The following is a 25,580-nucleotide window of genomic DNA, read 5'->3' as shown; positions in this document are numbered from 1 at the left end:
TACTGTAGGTGGTGACGGCTGAGGGCAGAAAGTTTCTACTATAATGGTCTGTATTACACCAAATTTGAAGAAGCCTCTGACTAAAGACACCGTTGAGAGTGAGAGTAAGGGCTGTCTTGCAATCATTTGAATCACGTGTTCTGGTACAGAGATGCATCTAAAATATACAGGGCAGAATGGAAGGGCTGTTCTAGAACAGCTTGCAATGCACTGGCGACCTGTTCAGGGTGATCCCGCCTCTCCCCCATTGACTGCTGGAGATAGGAAGCAACACCCCTCACAACCCCACAGGGGATAAGCCTGTATGATAATGGATGGATGAATGAATGTTCTAGATCAGGGGTCTCAAACTCCAGTCCTCGAGGGCCGCAGTTCTGCAACTTTTAGATGTGCCTCTGCTGCACCACACCTGAATAGAATAATTAAGGCTCTGGAGAACTGGTCTACACAAGGTGGAGGTAATTAAGCCATTTCATTCCAGTGTTTTGTACCTGTGGCACTGCTGTTGAGGGATTTCAGTCTTTTGACTGAGGTGTAGATGTCAGAGTTTTGTAAATAGTTGTCTCATGAATAAGTTTGTCTCTACTCTAAGCTGGAAACAAGTTGAGGTGGACCATGCTCTTCTTGGAGAAACCGGTTTCAGCTAGTTCAGAGAGACTCCTCTACTCCTTATCTTTAAGTTTCTGTTTTATGAACGACCCCGACCCCAATTTCAATAAAACCAGGCTGTTGCAGGGGGACAAGTTGGAGTTGTCCTGAGGCTCCACTGAGACTCTCCCCCTTTGCGAAAGCTGAAGTCATACTATTCTCTATGTGGTTCTTTATATGAACAGGTTAAAAAACTCAACAGTAGGAGAAGTATCTAAAAGTTGCAGGATGTTTGCTCTTGAGGACTGGACCTGGGCACCCCTCGTCAATGGTGTTAGAAAGAAGGCGGAGACTTGCCTAGAGTAGGAGCAGTGTAGCATTTGTCCAAGATATTGGTCAGGGGACCTGCGGCCTCATGCAAAAAATGTGCGGCGCCATATTTTACGCACAAGTCGTCATGTATAAAAATTAACTTTGTGTCAAAGTTTGTGTAAATATATGCACATTGGTATGAAAATGTGTGGCAGCCACGCAAACTTTTTCTGTGGACATTATCAAACTACAAAGCGTCAAAACTCACCTAAATACACTGAAATCTGACTAGATTCAGTTATTTAGACCAAGAAGCGTCAAACCCGATGTTTTTCATGATTTTGATATTTTATTGTTTAAACATAAATAATAAAACATATCCTCAGACAATAAGCTAACACACACAAAATAAAGAAAATAAAAATAAAAGTATGTGGAAACCTCACTCAAATGTAAATAGTACGTATATAAATAGTTGCTCATAGGTGTGCTGCGTAATTGTGGAACGATGTGGCTCTGATGGAGAACATCGCCAAGGGAAGGATTCAGAGGGAGAAACTGATCAGAGATCATATTGATCGGCTGGGAAATGTTGACGATATTTTATGAGCCTTTAGATTGCTTAGACTGATCATCCTTCAGTCGAGTCCACTTCTTTGTGAATGCGCCTTATGAACATAAAGCATTCTACCATTTAGAATAAATGGTAGAATTCCTCACTCAAAGACTCTCTGACGTGCTGTCTGTCTTTAAATCCCGGCTGAATGCACTACTGTTCAAACAGGCATTTGCAGGATCTCTTTATTTTTTTAATTTAGATTTTTTTTTTCTTTAAAATGTAAGGTGACATTATGTGTCCTCAAAGCACCTTTTAAATAAAATATTTAATCATTAGTATAAATACTTTTACTGGGACTTCTGGTGGTGACATGCTCCGAGACGGCCGCATTGGGTGGAGCCTCCTGTGAGATTGATGATTAATTAACAAATTACATAATTTTCTGGACATCCCCTTTAAAAATGATGCCAACAAGAAACACCGTTGGTAAACATCAAACTGACCAAAGAGAAGAAAGACCTGCAGCAGGCTGATACTACAGCTAGCGAGAGAAGAAAAGCTAATGAAGCTAATGAACAGGTGGCCAAAGTCCTGCGTGAACTAAAGGAGTTGAGGAAAGAAAATCAGAAAACATCAGTACGAGACCTGACAGAGCATATGGACACCCTAGAGCAGGGGTCTCAAACTCCAGTCCTCGAGGGCCGCAGTCCTGCAGTTTTTAGATGAGCCACAGGTACAAAACACTGGAATGAAATGGCTTAATTACCTCCACCTTGTGTAGATCAGTTCTCCAGAGCCTTAATTATTCTATTCAGGTGTGGTGCAGCAGAGGCACATCTAAAAGTTGCAGGATTGCGGCCCTCCAGGACTGGAGTTTGAGACCCCTGCCCTAGAGCAACGCATGGAAGAAGCAGAAAGTAGAAACGGCACGACGGAAAAAGTCAGCCAGAGAAACAAGAGAGTGCTTCGGTACTTGCTGAGACGTGAGGCTTTGCTCACAAATCAATGTGATGACCTATAGAACAGTCTATGCCGTAACAGTCTCAGAATCTACCAAGTCCCGGAGGGAAGTGAGAAACAGGACATGATTGGCTTTGTGAAAGAACTAATCAGAACCACGCTTCTTCAGGAGGACATACGCATTGAAAGAGCACACCGAGCGCTAGGACCGAGGCCAGCTGACACGAATTCGCCATGCTCCATCATTCTGTTTCATGGATTACACCATAAAAGAAGCTGTACTCCAAGGGAAAAGAATATACTTTGAACAGGATTTCCCTCCAGAGGTCCTAAAGAAGAGAGTGCGACTGCAGAGCTTAATCAAACAATTTAAAGAAAAAGGAATACAGGCAAAATGTCGTTTTCCGGCTCAACTCAGAATCGACTTGGAAAGTGGCACAAAAACCTTTCCTACACTTCGCGACGTGGTACAGACCTTGGAGAGGTTGGGTGTGTCGGTGAAGATGAATGAGAGAGAGAGAAGATGGAGGCAGAGCTCTCCAGAGAGGCCTGGATTCAGAGAGTCAACAACAGGAGACATGGAAAAGGGGGTCTTCCCAATGCGGATCTAAAAGGTTACATTTAAAACTGCGATGAGAATAAAATTTTCATAAACAGAGGAACTCTCCTTGGCTCGATTTTAGCAAATAGGATGCATATGTACTTAATGAAACTAATAAAGCCTGATCAAATTGGATTTATAACTGCACAACAAGGATCAAACAATATTAGAATAGCACTAAATATTCAGTCAGCTGCTAAGAAAGACAGCCAACCCTCAAAGCTCCTTGCATTAGATGCTGAAAAAGCATTTGATAGGGTTGATTGGGATTATCTAAGCTACATAATGAAGAATATGGGATTTAACAACACTTTCCTAAAATGGATTGCAACCCTTAACCAAAGTCCAATCTCGAGGGTCCAGGTAAACGGCTACTGCTCTGAATTTTTCAACATAAAACAGGGGGTGAGGCAAGAAAACCCAATCTCACCTATTCTTTTCGCCATATGTATTGAGGTGTTAGCAGAACGGATTAGAACGAACAAACACATAGAAGGTATAATATATAAGGGAGGTACAGAACATAAGATAACTTTATTCGCAGATGATATCCTCCTACACACATTTGGTTACATCTCAGGTGATAAAGCAAACAAAATTAAATTGGAAGCAATGATAATGTCTGGACTCTGGCCAGAACATCTGGAGACAGAAGTGAAATTTAAATGGCCAAAAGCGGACATTAGATACTTAGGTGTCACTCTGATCAACAATTTTTCCCAGCTATACAACACTAATTACAACAAGCTTATATCTCAAATCAAAAAATATTTGGAAAGATGGCAGATTCTCCCATTATCTCTAGTAGGCAGGGTGGAAACAATTAGGATGAATGTGTTAACATGACTACTTTTCCTCTTTAACTCCCTCCCGGTCATGGTTCCCAACACCACTTTCAAGCTATTGGACAGACTTATATCAAGATTCATTTGGCAAAACAAACACCCAAGAGTGAGACTTAAGGTTATGTGTTCTTCCAAGAATGTGGGAGGCCTGGCACTTCCACATCTTGAGAGTTATTATTGGCCGGCACAGCTAAAGGCACTTGTTACATGGATTAGGTTGGATACAGCTGGAACAGGGTTTGGCAGCAGGGACCATCTCGATAACAGATTTACCTTTTCTAAGTAAAAAAACAATGGCGAAAAAGATGCAAGATCGAAAATGAGTGGGTGGTGTCTACTTTGAGAGTGTGGGATAAAGTCCGGAAGTAATTAAAGCTACCACTCTCCCTATCACGAGCAGCTAGAAAAAATGGCATAGTCGACTTTAAACCTAACAAACCTGTTGGGGGATTTGGTGAATGGGCGGACAAAAGTTTAATAACAATAAACCAACTGTTTACAGGAATAACATTAAAAGCCTTCTCGAAACTTCAAATTGAATACAACATTGCTAACATGGATCTTTTCAGATTAGACACCAACTCCAAAAACACAAGGAAAAAGACAAATTAAAAGAGAGACCGACAGATTTTGAACAATACCGGATTGATGTAGTAGAGAACAAAAAAGATCTTCAAAAGATTATCTCAGCTCTATACCAGAGAATACGAAACGACCAAGACAAGACAACTCTAAACGTAAAGAATAAATGGGAATTAGAACTAAACGTGGTGGTCGAGGATACAGAATGGGAAGAGACTTGGGGTAAATGGCATAAATATCCGAGTTGTCCAAACTGGAGAGAGTTTAGCTGGAAAATACGAATGAGATTTTTTAGAACCCCAATAATGATAACCAGCAATGATAGTAAGGCCAGCAACCTCCTTCTGGTTGGAAGGAGGTTGCTGGAAGTGTGGTCAGATAGGAGATTTTTCCAACATATTTTGGGAATGTCCTAAGGTGAAAGGATACTGGGAAATGATAAAAAGGGAAATAGGAAAAATATTAAACTTCAATACAATCTTGGAAATCCACAGATTGGTCCTAGAGGATGTTAAACTTCCGGCATGAGATACCAATACAAAATATATGCTGCGAGCCCTGGTGTTAGATGCTCACAAGGTGGTCACTGCACACTGGCTGAAACCACATTCACCTACCCTAGAAAAGGGGTACAGAGGCTGAGGACTGTCAACTTGATGGACGAACTAACAGCAACTCTGAGACTGCGGAAAGACATTTATAATAAAAGATGGTCCTCTGTAAATTTATACCTGGAAAATCGGGCCTGATTCTCTGTGATATTGTAGGGGGGGAAGGGAAGGGGAAGATCGGGACTATGCATATTTGAAAGTTGTATCTGTAATTATGTTGCAATGTAAAAATACATAAGTGCGGACTATGTCAAGGAATTGTTCAAATACAAGTTCAAAAAAATAAATAAATACTTACACTGCTTCGAACAAGGACGTCACGTCGCCATGGTTATTGCTTCATGTGGTGGCAGACTTCTGGGTATTTATACTAATTTACAAATGTATTTATGGGTGGCAACAGGGCACACTATTTCCTGCAAGTTAGGATTTATAAAGGAAAGGTGCGCGGCCACATGTGTGCGCACGGCTTTATGCATCCAATTTTTTTGTGCGCTGCACTTTTCCAAATTTTTCCGTACGCTAGGTTTTAGTGTGAAAACGTCACACTCTTTTATGCATAAGGCCCCTGACCTTTACCTTCGCAAGGCAGTTGATTGAGTCCTGGAAGATTAGGTGTGCGGTCTAAATTTGTTTTGTGGAAGTCTACGATCGTGTTCAAGAGGCATTATGTGAGGAGGGATGAGAGTGGATGGACCTTACCAAGCTGCGCCCACAACAGACCTAGAAAATCCCACAAGGCCGCAGGTCTCACAATCAAAGCCTCGCGGCGTGTTGTTTCTATGTAAATATGGCGTCTTCCACTTCGACTGATTCTCTGCAGTGTATTTCTGACTCCATTATTACATCATTTCTACCAGATTTTCACAATATATTAGCTACTACAATGGACAGAGGAACTAAGAAGTTCATGTCATCTTATTTGGATGAGACCAGGTGTTTGAGCCTCGCGATGCCTCCAACATTGTGCACGTCACAGCAAAATGTTTTCGCTCGATGAGGAAAATGGCGGATCCACACACCCTCTACATCAATATAGCTGAGGACAAGATCACTGATGCCTGTTGTTCTTGCAAGGCTGGGTAAGTCAGGCATTCATCGTTTTGTAGGCTATTTTTGAAATCAGTGGGTGATTCCTGTGGTTTGTTGGCAAATGTCTGAGTGTGTCTAGGCCTGATACACTGTACTTGGTGCTACAGTGGCTAACACGAGGAACAGTTTAGTCCAAAGCCTTTTCTGCTAAAATAAAATCTTTAGTGTATGTCAGATACAGTACACATTGCATATTGATCTGTTTAGCAAACGTAAGACTGTGTAGCAGACAGGCTTCAAGGTGTAGAAGTTGTATCAGTACTTCCATTATGCTGTTCTTAGCTAACGGGAAGCGTGTTTGTGAGACGGCCATGCACATCGTAGCCACACTACCACGTAGAATGGGCATCAGCCAATGAAAAGCGGCCCCTGTGGTAAGGTCCATTCCTTCAAGTCCGAATGCACAGTTCTACCTCAAAAAAAGATGGACTCCCTTTAGGTCAGGAGCCAGTCCATGCCACAGGTGGACTAGTTCAAGTGTCTTGGTGTATATTCTGTAAGTTGTAGTAGGTTGGAGCAGGAATTGAATAAACACCCTAGCCTGTCTGCTGTAATTTGGACTCCAGTGAAGAAAGAGCTGAACCAAACAAAGCTTGAGTTACTGGCCTGTGTACGTTCAGACTCTCACCTATGGTCATGAGATCATGGCTTAAAGAATTAGATGCTACATATTAGTGGCTGTATGAGCTTCCTTCAAAGGGAGGCTCAGGCAAGTGTTAGCAACAGGCAGAGCTCTCTGCTTGATGCAGAGTCGCTGATCCTTCACAGTGAAAGGAGTCTGTCAGGATGTTTGAGCATCTTGGCTTGTTCTACTGAAAGAAGAGTCTGGAGCACACCCAGAGCACGTGTTCCTTCTGGACACTTGACACTGAGAACATAAGCTGGAAACCTCCACTAGGAAAATAGATTTTTGGGTTGATCTCATCATGGATAACGGAAAACTGGAGAGAGTAAAGATGGTTGATGGAGTTCCACACACAGAAGGCTTAAAACCTCTACACAACTTATAAAACATTTGTCAATGTTAAAGAAAGGGCTGCAACATATCCAATTACAGTGACGCAGTGGTTTTTTACTTCACTGGAGAATTTTTCTTAATGGAGTAATATTATTTCCCCTAATAAAATACATAAAGCTTTATATTAATTGAAAAGAGAAAATAAGACTTAGTCACATTAACTCTTACCCTCAATCACAGCCAGTGGGTGATGGAGGTTGTTTGTCTGACTGTTCAGACAGCACTGAGTAGGTTGGAAGTTACTTGGAAGAATCCCTCGATTGGCAGATGCTGCAAGCTGCTCCTCAAGTTGGCACCACAGGACTGACAAATCTTGGTCATACTCCTGATCCAAGGAAACGTGAGTAGCCGCCTGCTTCTCCCCTAAAAATAGTACTTGGAATTAATCATTTATTGTGTTAAATACAATAATAAAATTCATAATTAAGATTAAATCTTAAATTATTGATGCATATGAAAAGGAAGCTAAAGCTGTGAGATCACTCCAATTCCAGCATAGAGAATTATGCTTCCAAACTGACTGAATGTCATAGAAATAATCCTCGTTGAACAAAGAAGGTTTTGGAACATCACAGACCACACTGGCATTTCAGCTTTACAAACCTGTCAGAGCCTTCAGCATCTTACAAACACAAGTATGAAACCAACTGCAACACACACCTCTAATAGACAAATGCAAGATGACCATCAGTCTTAGCTTCTTTATCAAACAAATGTTCTAGAACATTATTTTCAATAAAAGGTAATGAATTACTGCCTAGTTCCTTCGTAGAGCACTAGTGCACAGAAATCTGCTGTATAGGAGAGAAATGTGCAGCTTTCATAGTACAGTACACATACCTGAATATTCAATAAATGAACTGATAGAACATTTGACTAAAAAAACAAGATTGGTGGCTGATGTTTTAAAGAGCTGCTAGAGGGTTACCTTCTGCAAGGCGGCGTTCATGTCCAAAGTAAACTCTGGTAGCAGAGCTACGGATGTGAGGCAGCGGCAGCTGGGGGAGGCAGCTTTCATTTTCTCCAAGAACACTCTAAGAAAAGAAAAGAATCATTATTGCTGCTCAATTAATCACTGAAGCTACAATGACATCATGACTTTTATGTAGTATTAAACTTGTTACTCTGATAAAGTTGCTGCAAATTTAGTGACAGTATTTATTACTGTCAGTCTCTAATCTGCGTTAGCAACTAGAATTAAATAGGGTATAAGTAGGAATGTATGTTTTTTTAAATGTGTCTATACATTTACACTTAATTGATAATATTTAAACTTAACATTTTTTCTGATCTAATTGTTGTGAATTAGTACACAACAATATGTATAAAACTAAACTGAGAAGTAATTGAATGTTTGTCTTCTCATTGTAGTTGTTTAAATTCTGCATAGTTGAGCTCACAACTATACAGGATAGTAAGTAGTATCTATGCTGTCTCTTCCACTGGTATTTTGGTCAGAAGCAGAAATACTTGAGAACCACTGAGTCAGACTACCCACAGTTCAATCCAGAATGATTCACACCCCTGACGTTTCCAGGGGTATATCTGACAGATTTAAATGTAGATGTATCTAGAGTTTTTATTTAACAGATAAGTTTTTATCTAATTAAAAATGAGACGGGTATCAACCTAAAGATTATTTAACAATAGAACAGAATTTTGAAAAGTATTCACACCCTTGTCAATGATCAATGGAAATCTTTGTTGGCATTGCAGTGTTCCAGTCTTTCTTCTAATTGCTCAGCAGCTTTTTGAATGTTTCCTCTGGTGCCTTGGTGATGAGCGCCAGGAGGGGGTTGGCAATATGGATTTAAAATCTTACATTTTGTGGTATTTATTGTGATAATGAAAAAAGTGACAATAAATAGATCTTGACATCTTCTTTGCAGTCTGTGGTAAGACTTTAAATGCATGTCACTGCAGTAAAAGCTCCTCATACAAAAAAATGCTCTTAAATAACATCTCCATTTTAAAAACATTGCTGAACTGCACACTGTAACCACATTGAATCATATTTTCAAATTCATTATTGATCTTTGCCACTAACAATGGAGAAAATACCAAAAGTAACAATCCCACTGAGACTGTCAGATTTTGCAGTCAGACTATTAATTAGAATTTATAATTTTCCCTGTAACAACATGTGTAAGATAATGTTAAAAGATACACTGACTGCTTATCCCTGGTTCCAAGTCTTAAGTACTAGAAGGCCTGTTGTCACAATAATCTTTATCTCCTTCCACAGATTCTGGCTGGGCTTTTCTATACATCCAATCATAAAAACTTCCAGTTATTGCTGGGCAAAAAAAATTATAAGATTTGTCACAATAAACATGTGATCAGTAGCAATAGAAAATATGTGTGTCTGATGGAACATCCAGTAATTTCCCTGATCCAGCACCGTGCAGCATTCTAGGGGAGGTAAGCAGAGGGAAGATTTTTGCTGCTCAACCTCTCAGAGGCCCTGCTGAAGGGAGAAGGTGCAGCACAGCAGAAAGCAAGGAGGATGTAAGCAGCAAGTAGATGAGGGGGAGTGACAGTGCTAAGACCCTATTCCTCACTCTGATTGGTTGCTGCTGTATGGTCATTGGGATCTCAGTCTAACAGGTAATTTTTTTTCAAAGGATAACATCAGCTGAATCTTCTGAGCTGTAAAACAGCTGCACAGCTGACAACAACTGTACTTTTAATTTTCATTACATCACTTAATGTTTAAACAAAAATCACTGACTTTAAATTCAGTTTAATGGAGTATATTGCGCATTTTCCTTTTGCGTTACCTTAATTTATATCTAATCTTTATCTATTTAGACTCATTTACTTCACACCAATACTGAATAAATTTGCTAGCCAAAAAAAATTACTACTCTTAATTTCAATTTGATTGAAGACCAAACTACAAAAAATTAAGGCATTTGTAGAAACCTCTTTAAAAATGATCAGTGTTGATAACATCTACAAACAAGGTTCGGAAAAACAGAAGATTCTTTTTAATCTCACCTTGACAACGTAGAGGTATTCTCTGAGAAAGGCAGCTTGCTGTGTGGCTGTCTGTTGGCTATCATTAATCAGGATCTGTCTGAAGGCCTGTAAAGCATTCTCAGGCTGCCCCAGTGTAAAGGACTGACGACCAATTGTAAAGTTGATATGGTCCTCTGCCAAAGACCAACCTCTGTCCTTGTAGACCTGCATGGCTTGACTGTAACAGCGCAGTGCGTGTCTCCTCTACATGAAGAAATAAAGTGAGGGAGAGAAAAAAGACTACAGTAGAAATATTGTCATGCTTTTCTCTTCTTTATAAAGTTGCTACAGTAACCAAATTGATATTGACTATTTCTCTTGGTACTGAGTGAGATATTACGTGAAGATATTAACTGTAGATTATAAAAAATGCTTTGATATGCAGATGGCTATCAGTAAAAATGTTCAGAACAGAATAATTTCTGAACAGTTTTTTAATAAGCATCTGCATATTAATGTCCGGTGTAAATCATGGTTAGCTGCATCAGAGGTACCTGTCCCGCTTTGCTGAAGCGATGACCAGCCAGGATCATATGGAAAGCAAACTTGCGCACCATAGGGTTACGCATGTTAATGAAGCAATGGGCTGCCTGCTCCAACAGAAGAGCGCTGCGAAGGTCAGAGTCCTACAAACACAAACAGCAGCTTCACAGAAGAGCTCAGTGGGCTACAGGTCAGAAGTATTTCAACTAGAACAACAGAGATACAAGTAAGGCATGATTTTTCACCTCACTGGTCATCTTAATAAGAAGAGTTGCAGCCTCAGAGTATTTTGCTTGACTTTTCAGTATCTCTGCGCTGAGTAATGCACAGCGTTCAGCCAGCATCATGTTTCTGTGGAGATGAAGAAAATATGCAGCCACAAAGGTAATAAAGGAATATTTACTGTCAGTTATTCTTTACCCGACATAACGTTTTATGGTCAAACTACCGGTATGTGATATTTAACATCTAATATATGAGGATAAGTGCCCATGTAGCAGCTTATGACATGTGATGATGTAAGGTGGCTGAGGATCATACTTGCAAACATCTCTGTACGTCTGGATCGCAGTGTCCATATAGTGGCTTGGATATGGTCTCGAGGCTCCGCCCTGCAGAAAGGCGGACACTGCAGCCATTTCCTAGAAAACAACTCATAATTATTAGACCTAAAGCTGCACAACTATGAAGAAAAGAAAAAAACAAAAACAAAAAACAGTCAAATAATTTGGTTAACATTTAAAATATTTTTGCATGACTAATCACTAAGCTGAGTCAAAAATAAATCTCTGCGTTATTTCACTAAAACATTTAAATAAGAGGAACATTAATATGGAATTTTGAAAGATTGACTTGTGTTGATTAAGTGTAGGGAAAAACAACTAAATGCAGCAGTGAAATAGTTACTTGTTTAAAGTAAAACCAGAAATTTAATTAGTTAATTTTGATTAATTGCATTGACTTTAACATGTTAAAAATCGTAAGCCGAATAATCTCTTCTTTTAAGGGATTTCTGGCACGACTGCAAATCTGAAGCACAATCAATGAATGACAAAGCCAGTTCTCTTAGCCCAATGGGGGTTCATTTCTGCTTCAAACCCAATCTGATGGGACGCTGGGAAAGGCTATTGTAGTGTTCAAGTTGAGCTAAAAGGAACCTATCAGTGAAGGTACTCAAGCCTGAAATAAGATCTCAATGCTAAACATGTTCCAGTAGCACAGACATCCCCAACACTTAATGTCAGCGTCTACAGTTCATATTTCTAAAAGGATTTTCTTTTATCTTTTTAAAGGATTTTTTGGGCCTTTATTTGACAGTGCATTGATGGGAAGCAGGATTGTGAGAGAGGGTGAAGACATGCTAAAGGTCAAAGGCCCGGGACTCGAACCTGTGACAGCTACGTGGGGGACTAAGCCCTCCATGGGTAAAGCATGGGTTACACGCTTTACCCTTGCACCTCCATCACGCCCATAAAGGAAGATTTTCTTAAAGAAGTTTCATGAATGAAACACTGGAAAGCTGAATGGGTAGAAGAGCACTTTGCTCCAATCTGATGGTTGAAGAACTTGAATAAACAGATTAAAACAATAAATATCTTTGTTGTTGAGCTCATCCAAATATTTACGCTATCATTCAGAAACAAATAGAAATTTTATATTAGATTTTAAATTAAAGGTGTTGCTTATTTTGTCTGTCTAGCTTTTGTTTAAATTTTAATTCAAATTCAAAAATACTTTCTTAATTCCAAAGAGAAATTAAATGCAATTAAAACACAATTCTTTGCAATTAATTAATTACAGACCCTGCAACTAACTTTTAAAAATTTGAAGCAAGTTCCACGACTAGCTTAAAGTACTGAGCACAAAGTGAAACAACATGGAAATCTTCACACTGATCTGGGATGAGGAACTGTGCTCCAATATGCAACCTGTCCAGACTGACAGAAGAGGGGCCCTTACCAGAGCCCCTGCAGCGTATAACATAGCCTGGTCTGACAGAAAATCCTTCTTGGCGGTGTGGTAACAACTATAGGCCAGTTCATAGTGCTGAACCAGGAAGCAGAGGTCAGCCATCTTTCTGATCTGCAGCTCAGGAGCTTCAGGGGGGTATCTGGTATCAGAAAGAAAGCATCAGGACTAATTTAGTACACAATGCTGGCCTCCCATGGTGTCTGGTGATAAAGTAGAGGAAGGGAACTTACTGAAGGCCATAAGTGCTCTTTGGTTCATTAACACTCTTCTCTGGAACTTTACCTCCACCAAAAAACTTCTTGGTGGCCGTGAACAAAGACCGGCTCAGTCCTTTCCTAGAAACCAGCTAAGAACATAGAGTGAGAGTAAGAGCTGCTAGAATGATGATGAAAGAATTCTGAAGAAAAAAAGATAACATAAAAAACGTGTAGTATTTGTAACAATTTATAAGTTACACTGCAGATGAGGGCTGACACCTAATTTTCATTTAGGAAATTCAAGATTTATAGCATTAATGAAAAGAATGACCTTCGCAGAGTGAAATTTTCCTAACATGACTTGTTTTCCTCAACCCAGCCAAGGTTTACCTGGTCATTCAGTTGTCTGATATTTTTTTCTATATGTGGCAGCAAGCCTCTGAAAGTGAATTCTTGGATAAACTGTCTGATGCGATCATGATCATTGAGGGTGAGACAGGTGCCGTGGTTCCCTGGAGCTGCAGCCGGGTTGTCCGTGTCTCCTGTGCATTTCTTCCCATCAGCGTCGACAGGGCTGAGTGTTAGGAGGCCGGCTGTGCAGCTGTCTGTGTCCAGTTGAAGGGGGTGGGTATCCAAGCAACCGGATCCTCCAGCTCCTTCATGGGTACAAAGACGTACAGGTTCACATTTTAATCTGCTTATTTTACACCGGCTTGCCAGAAGCTCTCCAGTGGCTTCATCATGCAGCTAGAAAGAGGCCATCCATTGGCTGTTGTCATATTGGGTCTTTTTGTTACAGGGGTTCCAGTGCCATAGAGTTACCATGGTGCTCCAGGCTGCCTCTACAAATGTTGGTAATCATGTCTGGTAACACATGATTACCCCCCTTTGAACACTGAGTTCTATGTTACATTGCCACCATCTTAAATGTGGCCTTGGAGTGATCGGAGGTTGTTAATTCATGTGCTGCATGAACTTGTTTCAACTGTTACCCATAGCTCTGACCTCACACATTATGAAGGTTATGGAGGTTATTGCATCATCCATTTAGGAGTGGATGATGCAATTATACACCTGCTGCAGATGGCCTATTACTCCCTTGACAGACCTGACACCATTATCAGCATCTTTTTCATTGACTTTTTCATCAGCCTTCAACATCATCCAGCCAGGATAACTACTTGAGAAGCTAGCAAAAATGGATGTGGACACATCACTCATCACCTGGATCATCGACTATCTGAATGCCAGACCTCAGTATGTGAGATTACAGGGCTGCATATCCGACTATCTAATATGTATCATTGGAGCTCCCCAGGAGACGGTCTCCCTTTTTATTCACAACCTACACTGTGGACTTTAAGAACTGTTTCAAACTGTGCCATCTGCAAAAGGCTGATGACACGGGTATCGTGGGGTGTGTGCTTTTGTGACGTGTGGAAGGAACCAACTCCTGGTCAATGTAAACAAGGCCAAAGAAATAGTTGTCAGTTTCTGCAATAAGAAAACAATCTTGCTCTCAATCTTCATGTCAGGATAGATGTGGAGCAGGCTAAATCCTGCAAGCACCTTGGTGTTACACTAGACTGGAAGCTACAGTGGACTACAAACACTGAGGTGCTCTACAAAAAGCTCATGAGCAGACTATTTTCTACAGAAGATCAGGTCGTTTAACATCTGCAGGAGGATGCTATTCATGCTCCATCAGTCATCAGAGGCTAGTTCCATCCATGGGGTGCTGCAATGAAGGTGAAAGACTTAGACCAGGGGTCTCAGACTCATGCTGGCCAACTCTGACCCTCGGGACGGCGATAGTTTGACCTTGATATGAAAGTTTAATGTTAGTGTGGCCCATGAGCAGTGATGTCAATGTAACGCGTTAATTTGTAACGTTACTGACGTCCGGACCACTTTTTCCGTAACGAGTAATATAACGCTGCTATTTCAAATCCAGTAGTCAGACTACAGTTACTTATCAAAATCATTTTTGCGTTACTATCTTCTTTTGTTATTTAATCGTATTTCCTCTACTTCTTGTCGGTGACCGGCGTCTCTATCGACAGAAATGTAAACAATGGAGGAGATCGCATTTTGTTGGTGGAAAAACTGAACTATTTTGAGATTCTGCCGCCAAGTCCGATTATTATAAGCGGCTTTGGGCTTCATTTTTTTAAAGTCGCTTGCCGATTTAATGAGTGGCGGGTTGCGCCTTTTTGGGCTCGTTTTTGAACGTGAAGTTGCTCATTTGGGCTTGGAAATAAGCAGAGACTCATAATAAATCCCAGAATTTGTCCGTCATTAAGGTAGTTTTACTCAGTCTCTCCTGTTCATCATTTCTCAGATGATCCATCCCGCTGTGTCTTTGTTAATGTCAAGTTAATATATTACCTCTGAATGACGTCGAGCTTCGCGTTGCGCTCCAGAAAACTACAAACATCGAGACTAATTTAAACAGCGCAATAAACGTGAAAACAGCCACGAATGAACGTGTCCGTAGTTTCCAATAATTATAATGGCAACTTAATTCTAATTATTAATACTAAGATAAGTGTCGCAAATCTGTGCAGCCATCTGAGCTGTGAGCTGCAGGAGGAGCTCTGTGCGCAGTGACACCAAATGCAGGGCCGTAACACAGAACCTGCATTCTGTGTTACGGAATTTTAAAGGGGGGCTTTAAAATCCTTCTTAGAGTTTTCCAGACAACAGTGGACCACACAAACTACTCACGTTTTTTATTTTTCTACAATCTCCTCTTCAGTTCAACCTTATCAGTGGAGACACATTGTTGATGTTACCATTATAAAATAGCTTACAAAAAAGTATTGGCAAAGCTCAATGTGATTTTCACAGGAGGCGGAGTGTTGTCAGCACCTGCTGAAAGTAACTAAAAAGTTACTTTTAGTGTAACAGATTACTTTCCAAATCAAGTAGTCAGTAATCTAACTAAGTTACTTTTCAAGGAGTAATCAGTAGTCGATTAAAGTTACTTTTTCAAAGTAACTATACCAACACTGCCTGCGAGTTTGATATGATTGGCACTTTCAGTGTTGTGTGCGGAGCTGAACTAACTTACCAATCACAGTGCTTCAAATGGAGCTCATTGACCCGCAGTGCCACTCTGAACTCAAAGCCAAGTTCAGGGAGGTGAGTGGAAAAGCAGACAAGCTTGGGCAATTTTGAAGGTTGCCACCCAGCTTCCCTGAGCTTTCCCAAATGTTCAAGCGGACCATGTGTCTTTTGGGAGCACATACTTGTCTGCTCTTCTCTACCTTGAACTTCAATAAGTCCAAGTACAGGTCCAGACTTACTGACGAGCATCTTCAAGCTCTACTTAGGGTCTCAACTGCCTCCTCCCTTAAACCAAATGTGGCTCGGCTATGCGAGAGGAAGCGCTGCCAGACCTCTAGCAGTAAGAAGTAGGCAGAAGAAACAGTTTATAAACTGTTATATTCATAACAGTTTATGTTCAATGTTCCATTCATGTTCAGAAAGTTAAAGGTTAAAGAACTGTTAATACAGCCATTTGAATCTGAATTATAATAATTACATTTATCTAGTCTTCTATAGCTGCTGTGTTATTATTATATTTTATTTATTTATTACTGATAATTTTTTTTTTCTTATGAATTGTTAATTTATTTTATTATTGTTCTTATTTTGTGTTTAAAAAATAAAAATAAAGACATTTGATAACATTGGAATGTTTTTGTAAGAGCTTTTCTTGTGGAAAACCCGATGCGGCCCAGCCTCACCCAGACTCTACCTCCAGCGGCCCCCGGGGAAATTGAGTTTGAGACCCCTGACTTAGACTGACAAGAAAGGCTGAGTCAGTTGTGGGGATCAAGCTGGCTCTACTGGACGATGCTGAAGAAGATCAGAGCTATCAAGGATAATGCCTTTCATCCCCTTTACAGCCTGATGGACAGCCAGAGGAGCAGACATACAGCAGATTACTGCAGCCCAGAGGTGTTAAAGATCGCTACAGCAAGACCTTTCTGCCCGAGGCTATCAAACTTTATAATGCATACATCGTCTCTAGAACTGTGCGTTTTAAATGTTGAATATACATTTAACAATATACTGAGCGATGTTGTATATTTGTTAATATTATTTTTTCTTATTATTAGTTTTAATTCTCAAACTAAATTCATCTCTCCTTTGGGGATTAGTAAAGTACAAAGTTTTAGAGTACAAACTGGCATAATCTTTCACAGGTATGAATGAAAAAGAACATATATATATATAAGCATATTTGTCCATAATTATGTAATTTACGAGCAGAAATTCTTGACTTTGCAGCCAGAACAGTGAATTCCCATGGTGAAACTAGCTTCTAAACAACCAAGAAATATTTCCTATGCAACTAAATCGGCATAAAGTAAGTACTCTAATTGTTATTTTCTTAGGTCAGCTAACTTTTGTCATACTGTGTAGGTTTTCTAATGAGAGTCAATGAGAAACCGCTGTTAGAAGGAAAGTGCATTAAAGACCAAAGTGTTTTGGCAGATCAGGTCAGACTGTCAGGATCAGAGCTGGGACTGTTTTTCTTAGTCTTCTGTTTCACAACTCAGTTTCACAATGTCTGTTTAACTGTAAAGATGCTACAAGTCAATGCCCAATATGCTGAAATTGTTTTGTTTTTTTGTCTGAATGTGAAGGAATCACTGATGTATTTTATTTATTGTCTTTTATTCTTGGCTTTAGCTTGTGTCTACCAGGATGTCTCAGAGGTTCCTGGACTGCTCCCAGTTTGACCAACACACTGAACCCTGCCTCTGTTGCCAGTATGATATAAATACATTTGTATTGTAATGTACAACTGAAATACAAAAGTAGACAAAATACAGACTTAACTATGAAACTGTCCCTTCATTCGGATTTCCTTATAATTTCAGTAAATGTTCATGTGTGTGTTTTACACACCCCATGATCCAGCCAGTTTCAGTTCATCTTCTGCCATCTGATTTTGGGGTGTTGACAAAAATAATACTTATTCTGAGTTGGTTACGGTTTTTCCCTCAGCATGGATTATAATGTAAAAAGATATTTTCCATTACTTTTATTTTGGCAACTCATCATTATTATTTTTTCAACCTGCCCATATAGTCAGTTTAATAATATTGCAGTAAGCACATTTAAAATACATTGTGACACCTGGGATGGTGTCACTTCCTCTTACTGATAAATACATAAACAATACATTTTAAAGTATTTACTAACTAGATTACGTTACATTGTAATAATTTTAGTGACACACTTTATATCTAAAATAATAATAGTTTTCAATGGGTTTTCTTAAGAAATGTTTCTTTTAAGTTTTTTTCTTTTACTTTTCATGTCTTTTTAAATAAAATGTCAGTATTAGAAAATCAAGACAGTTTATTTAAATAAATAAAAAAAATAATTCAGTAAGTTAGAATTAGTTTTTCTACACATTGTCCATAGCAGAGTTGACACATCCCACTCAAATATTGTTTTCCTGAAAAAAATGAAGAAAAATACAAAGCTAATATTTGACAGTGACTGACTTATCAAAGTTTATTGTCTTTATGATAAAATATATAAACATTAATAGCAAATTATTTTTTTTTCTTCATATCTTGATATGACATATGCACATTGAATTATGGAGTTAACATTTTTCTGGTTTGTATTTGTAGAACATTTTGAAAACGTATGATTTTTTTTATTAACTATGGTCTACATTTTCTTGATTTGATATAAATGCTTCCAAATGACTTTGAAGTTTATTGCTGTAACATGACAAATTGAAAATGTATAAGGGCAATGCATTATATTTAGTCATTGAATGGAATTCAGTGCATCCCAGTCATAATGAAACAAGGAGAAACTCTAGCGTTTTAAAGCAGAAAGCCAGAAAAAAGGGGAAAATTTTGAAAAAACAAATCTAATTTCAAAAACCTTTGAGCTAAGAAAGCAATGACAAGACGAACCTCCATGAAAGAGGCAGGTGTGAATTGAACTTACCTTTCTCTGTTGAGTCACCTGAATCAGCCTCAGGTGCAACAACCCCATCCTGAGCAGAAACCACATTAGCGAGTTGCAACACCTCCTGTAAAACACATCACAAGATAATTCACACTAAATATCTGGCGACCCAGTACAAATGAATCCTTTCCCCAGAGAACCCAGCGAGACTGGCAGAAACCTGCAAAAATGTCAAACTCTGCTGTCAAAAATTGCAATTTATTCTAAAGATTTGAAAGGTCTCAGTTTGAGAGAAGGCTTGTTCAAGTTTAACTCCTAGGTCTGAAACAATAACATGCTCATCAATACACATATTTATCTGAGTGATGTTTCAAGGAATTTGTGACTGAGATCACATATGTTGAGAAAAAGTGGTTGCACAGTAGCGCAGTTGGTAGCACTGTTGCCTTGCAGCAAGAAGGTCCTGGGTTCAACACCTGGCCCAGAAGAAAAATGACTGTCAGGCTAATTGGGCTCTCTAAATTCTCCCTAGGTGTGAGTGTGTTTGTGCATGGTTGTCTGTCTTTGTGTTGCCCTGCGACAGACTGGCAACCTGTCCAGGATGTACCCCGCCTCTCGCCTGGAACGATAGATGGAGGTAGGCACCAGCACCTCTCCCAACCCTACCAGGAACAGCAAATTAAGCAACAGGCTGCTAACCTGGTTCCGCAGATTTTGCTTGTGCAGGTATTGACTCCAGGGGTCTGGGATCTGCTCCTCCTCCTCAGGTGAAGAGGCACGAGAGTTGATCTTTAACAGATAACATCCCTGAGATCCATACCTTTGCTTCATGTCTTCATAAACCATTTCAGCCCTGAAAAAAATCAGTTTCAACATGGAAAAAATGTTCCAGCAGGAAACTTTTCCATTGTTGGATGCAAGTGCCATACAAACATGGATTATCATTTGATACATTAATCATGTAAGGTAATTTTATTTATATAGCACATTTTCAGCAACAAAGCAATTTAAAGTGCTTTACATGAGTTAGAAGGAAATACAACAAAACAACAAACCAAAGGAAAGAGAAAACAAAAAAGTATAACCCCATGTTTAATAATAAGTAGTCCATGATTTATAAGTTAGTAGAGGCTTCTCTAGATTACTGTTCTGATAATGTTGATCTCAGGCAATGAGTAGTTTCTCTAGAGATGCTAGTAGGAGTTTCTCTGGGTTCTTAGTTTGTTCTAATTCTTGAATATATAAACTAGATCCTCCTGTTATAAATACTCCATAATCTATAAGGAGTTTCTCTGGATAATAATTAGTTAAATATTGGTGTAAAGTAATAAAAGTTTTGGCTTTCCATGTTTGATTCTATGAAGTAGGTGGTCTTAAATGTTGATCTGATGTAGTGAGTAGTTTCTCTAGATGAGTTTTTCTGGATTCTAAGTTTGTTTTCAAAAATCAAATCAAATCAAACTTTATTAGTATAGCACATTTCAGCATCAAGGCATTTCAAAGTGCTTTACATCAAATCAAACACAAAAACACAATGCAACATAGAATCAACAATAAAAACAATATCAAGTCAGATTCCGTCAATAAATTTGCAATTGATTACGTTTCAAATAAAACTCTAAACAAGTGGGTTTTTAGTTGAGATTTAAAGGAAGTCAGTGTTTCAGCTGTTTTACAGTTTTCTGGAAGTTTGTTCCAGATTTTTGGTGCATAGATGCTAAATGCCGCTTCTCCTCATTTGGTTCTGGTTCTGGGGATGCAGAGCAGAACCAGAACCAGAAGACCTGAGAGTTCTGGAAGGTTGATATAACAGCAGCAAATCTTTAATGTATTGTGGTGCTAAACCATTCAGTGATTTATAAACTAACAGTATTTTAAAGTCTATTCTTTGAGCTACAGGGAGCCAGTGGAGAGACTTTAAAACTGGTGTTATGTGCTCTATCTTCCTGGTTTTAGTCAGAACTCCAGCAGCAGCATTCTGGATCAGCTGCAGCTGTTTGATTGATTTGTTGGACAGACCTGTGAAGACGCTGTTGCAGGAATCAATGCGACTGAAGATAAACGCATGGATGAGTTTCTCTAGATCTGGCTGAGACATTAGTCCTTTAATCTTTTAATTCCTTTTCTGGGTTGCAAGATAATTATAAGCACTCCATAATTTATATGCTAGAAAGTATTCTAGCATATAATACTAGAATACTAGAAGAAACTTCTTCTCTATTTAAAAAGTATAATATTGGTCTAAATAGTGAGTACTCCTAAAAGTAATAAAATAAACTAGACAGGGCAAGGACGAGAAGAAAAGACACCAGGGAAGTATGCACATGTAGCAACATTTAGATGTTTACATAAATGCATTTTCATCACTATACCAAACTCTTTCTGTGTCAGCTCTAATTAAATAGTACCTTTGTTCATCTCCCTCGTTCATGTCATGCAGCAACACATAATACTTGAGTGTGTTGGGGATAAACCACTTTGGGTTAGTGTATTCTCCGCTGTGCTGAATCTTGTGCTGCTCTTGGGAAAGCTTGAGGAACTGCTCCACTGGAACAGCCTCAGTGGATGACACCACAAGCAGACCTGGAGTTTGTCAAGGACATTGAACATTGGTTTGTTTTACAAATTTATACCTTACTTTTTCTCTTCCCCTTTTATATATATTTATATATTTTTTTTAACAAATAACTACTGTTGTTCTTGGAATCTGTAGATCATTAGGAATAAATAAGATTACACCCTATGGCCCATGACACAGACACAGACATGGGAAATCAGAAAGTAATCTAATTGGTGAATAATATTAGAGCTGGAAAACTATGACAACACAGACTTTAGACAGGTACAAAGTGTTAAGCAGAAAGGATACAAGCCAGGTAGTGATTCAGGAACTCGTGGTCAGAGGCAGGCATGGACTGCAGGAAGTTTTCCCTGTAGGCTTCAAACCAGGGTGTTGTAACTAAATCACAAACAGTTTAAGCAAAAACAATGAGAAAACACAAATCATCCAGTAGTCAGACTCCAGCATAATATTTTTTTTATTTACTCTAACAAAACATCTGGATGTAGATGATGAGGAAGAGTTTAGGTATAGATTGTTGTGGTCATCTGAAAGATTTGCTTGTGTCATTTTAGAATATTTAATTAATAAGGTACCTGTAATCTCCAAACAGACAAACCAGAATATCTTGAACTTACCATTTAAGTTTAAATGATAGTCTCCTGTCCTCAAAGCAGTGGCCTGTGCAGCCTCCTGTGGCTGACAGGAAAACACCACTTCACTGAGATGACGGTTCTGGGAGGATCCAAGGGAAGCAGATGGACTGGGACTGGTCACCATATTGCTGACACAGATCCGTAAGTTCTTCACAGTCTGGAGCTGGTTGTTTGGATCCCGGATGTGACCTGAAGAAGAGAACACTTCATTCTGATCTGCCAAGATCATGAGTCACTGCTGCTGATTCCCTCGGCCTCTTTAAGTGACTTGAGGCTCCTGCTAAAACTCAACAACAGCAGGTTGGTTCATTCTTTCTTTAGCGGCTCTTATCTTGACACAGCGTCAACAATATTGCACCGTGGAAGCCCATTGCTCCCCCAGGTGGCCTATACTGGAACTAGGCATGGGATGAGCCCCAGGGTTCTGGAGGCCTATATAACATTAGCCTGACAGACGGTTCCAGCACTTACACACATAACCTGCCTATTCTAGCACAAAAAAAGTCCAATAAACTTACAAATATTACAGTTTTATGACTAGATGAAAAGAACTTAGCAGTGCTGCTGCAGGTGAAGAATATTCTGACAAAGCATAATGAAGCCACACAGAATCATTTTAAATTCAAAATGTTTCCAGAAGATATTTGATGGATCTTACATATTTTCAACAAAAAGCACTCCCATTGTCTTGCTGAACATAATTTTAAATGTCTGATGCCATCGCCTGACAGCTGGTTTAATGTCACAATGCAGTACCTGCAGAGAAAACTTTGATTGCAAAGTGCAGCTTGAGGAATTCAGATAAATATTGTTCAGAGTGGTTAATCTGGTAACTGACCGCAACAGCAAGCAACTCGTATTGATTTTCAAGTTTTACTGACAAAAACCCAGTTCTATAGAATTTCAGGTCATTCTCAGAACTAACTGCTAATTTAACAAACCACAATGTCTATTATAAACACGTTTATCAGCTAGAATCTAATGATATCAGTTCCATACACACAGTGCTTTAAACTCTCCTATAATGAGCATGCTATTGTACAGCACATATGCAGCGTTGGTGTTAGTCGTTCTATCATGTTTAGTCTTATTACAGATCATAAAAGTGCACACAGCAGATCCCTCCTGCCTGTCTGACTCGGGCTTCGTTAATCAGGTAAGCTAATGCAGTGCTAGCGTACAGCTACCGTTACTGGCATCCTGTTGTGCTTTGGAAATAATTTTCCACTAAAGCAGCTTGTATAACAGCTCAGAAGAGGATTTCAGACTCATACCTTCGGATGTCAATCGACAGAACGGCCTCAACAGCTCTACAAAATTTAGGTTGTTCTTTCGAGTGAGTCTCTCCGCTTCACCGCTACATAACACGGCTATCATGGGGACAAACGAATCCTGAATGAATTCTTGTACGGACAGAATACACTGAGCCATGTTGTACTAAATAACAAGCAACCTTTTTTCCAAACTAAACCGGTGGTTCGATTAAAAACAGCCTATCTAAACGCTTCTGATATCTGGTGAAAACTAGCAGGCGGCGGCCATATTGTCGCGAACCCTCTTCCTGTGTAGTCCTGAGGCTGTCAGGTGTTCTTCTTCTTCGTTTTTTTTTTATGGCAGTTGGCAAACTTACAGGTGCATTACCGCCACCTTCCAGACTGGAGTATGGATCAGATGTCAATCCACTATAATCTTCCCATAATACCTGTTCTCCTTGAAAACTAAAAATACTATTAAAAACTACATCCTCAGACGATCTTTGAAGCAAAATCCTAATATCAAATTTATTTTTATTCCTACTTAAATCTCTAATTAACACCTCCCTTTCCTGAACATACTTACTACATTCTAAAAAATATGTTCTATTGTTTCTAATTTCTGCGACAGACTGGCGACCTGTCCAGGGTGTACCCCGCCTCTCGCCCGGGACGCAGCTGGAGATAGGCACCAACAACCCTCCCGACCCCATTAGGGACGAAGGGTGTTCCGAAAATGGATGGATGGATGTTTCTAATTTTCCACAATAACTACAAAAACCTTTACTATGTTTATTAATTACTTTAAGAGTACTGTTTAAACCTGCATGTCCAAACCTTAAACTAGATATAGCATCCTATTCTTTTTTTTATTCCTGCTACATTTCCTAAATTCTCCAACTTTTTTTGGATGCTATAATAAAATCTTGTACTGCTTCCTCTATCCCACTGTTCCTGCCATTTCTTCTTAATATACATTTTACTAATATTTTTAACTTAATTTTTGCTTATTTTAATATTTAAATCAACAATACACTTTTTTGCTGCATTCTTAGCAAAACTATCTGCCAGCTCATTTCCTATTACTCCAATGTGGGCAGGAATCCAAACTAATTTGACCAGAGATCCATAACTTTTAATCCTAAACATTAACTTATTTTTATCAACTATAATATCTTGCCTTGATTCTGAATTTTGTTCTAAAATACTTATTAATGCACTACTTGAATCTGAACAAATTATAACCTCCCTCTCTCTTGTTTCCTCAATCCATTCTAAAGCCATTAAAAGCCATTAATTCCCCTGTATACACTGTCAATTTATCTGTTATTCTTTTATTTCTCATAATATCTAAATCCGGAATTATAAATGCTATTCTTATATTGTCATTTGACATTTTGGAAGCATCTGTATATATTTGTATATACTGTGCATATTCTTTTCCTATATAACGTTCCACCTCTTTCTTTATAGTTGTCTTCCTCTTTTTAAAAAACTTCAACCTTGAGCCTGTCCAATTATCCCGTCATGTTGGATTTAAGTTTCTTGACCCACATGTAGGTTCACACATCAGACCGGAGAATTTTTGTTTCGGAAATTAATTACAATCACTCTTTTATTGGATTTATTCCAAATCACTCTCTGGAGTCGGGAGCGGCTCGCCGGCTTAACGGGTTTCCCAGGCGGAGGGGGGCGCAGAGGAAGAAGATAGGATCCAGGTAAGTGCCAAATCTCCGGGCTGGAGGCGGGGATCAGTCTGTGATTTGAGCCTTGGGTTGACGGGGCTCCGGACTGGATCCAAACCAACAATCGGGGTTTGTGGATAGCAGAAGACAGAATAACTTGAAGGTTCGTAAAATAACTGTGACAAGATCTTCGGGTTGACTCTGACCAACAAGTGGGCACCATCGAGCGATGACTGACAGCTCCACCGCTTCTTAAGAGGTCAGCAGCCGATTGCTGGAATCCGCTTCAGGTGCGCCAGCCAGTCAGAACTCTTCCACGAAGATCGTCTATGTGAAGAGTTCTCACACCAAAACTGAATCCTAACATATCCATGGTGGAATAACAGAAATAACAACCACAGGACTAATTAAACTATGATTTATTCCTACATCTCTTTTTTCATTTTTTATAATCCATCCAAAACTATTAATTTGCTTTTTTTCTTTTTCTTGACAAGGTTGTAGCATAACATATGGAGGATAACTTTCCTTTTGTCCTTTAATATTTGCCCAGTAAATTATGGCTAATAATCAAACACCAAAAGATTTATGTATATTACTAAAAATATCACTAATCATTATAATAAATAGCATAGGA

At 39.2% G+C, this 25,580-nt stretch overlaps 1 protein-coding gene and 1 long non-coding RNA gene across 2 annotated transcripts in view; one reads left to right on the top strand and one right to left on the bottom strand.

Annotated features, from left to right (window-relative positions):
* Nucleotides 1-23,586, bottom strand: part of trappc8 (trafficking protein particle complex subunit 8) — a 37,666-nt gene extending 14,080 nt beyond the window's left edge. The window contains exons 1-15 of the mRNA XM_044128956.1: nt 23,280-23,586; nt 21,988-22,194; nt 21,659-21,748; nt 21,198-21,372; nt 19,489-19,642; nt 18,829-18,913; nt 13,231-13,496; nt 12,874-12,989; nt 12,632-12,782; nt 11,213-11,313; nt 10,918-11,023; nt 10,684-10,815; nt 10,169-10,393; nt 8,097-8,202; nt 7,337-7,531 (exon numbers count right to left, since the gene is read on the bottom strand). Coding sequence (XP_043984891.1) covers nt 7,337-7,531; nt 8,097-8,202; nt 10,169-10,393; nt 10,684-10,815; nt 10,918-11,023; nt 11,213-11,313; nt 12,632-12,782; nt 12,874-12,989; nt 13,231-13,496; nt 18,829-18,913; nt 19,489-19,642; nt 21,198-21,372; nt 21,659-21,748; nt 21,988-22,194; nt 23,280-23,436 — 2,266 coding nt within the window. The 5' untranslated portion in view covers nt 23,437-23,586. The remainder of the gene's footprint in view (nt 1-7,336; nt 7,532-8,096; nt 8,203-10,168; nt 10,394-10,683; nt 10,816-10,917; nt 11,024-11,212; nt 11,314-12,631; nt 12,783-12,873; nt 12,990-13,230; nt 13,497-18,828; nt 18,914-19,488; nt 19,643-21,197; nt 21,373-21,658; nt 21,749-21,987; nt 22,195-23,279) is intronic.
* LOC122838362 lies at nt 16,588-17,701 on the top strand. The gene is made up of 2 exons (XR_006371884.1): nt 16,588-17,218; nt 17,545-17,701. It is a non-coding gene; the product is annotated as an uncharacterized LOC122838362 (long non-coding RNA).
* Nucleotides 23,587-25,580: the final 1,994 nt, after the last annotated feature.

The sequence above is a fragment of the Gambusia affinis genome, linkage group LG10, assembly GCF_019740435.1.
Source record: "Gambusia affinis linkage group LG10, SWU_Gaff_1.0, whole genome shotgun sequence".
NCBI classification, from domain to species: Eukaryota; Metazoa; Chordata; class Actinopteri; order Cyprinodontiformes; family Poeciliidae; genus Gambusia; species Gambusia affinis.
This window is presented reverse-complemented; position numbering and strand designations above follow the sequence as displayed.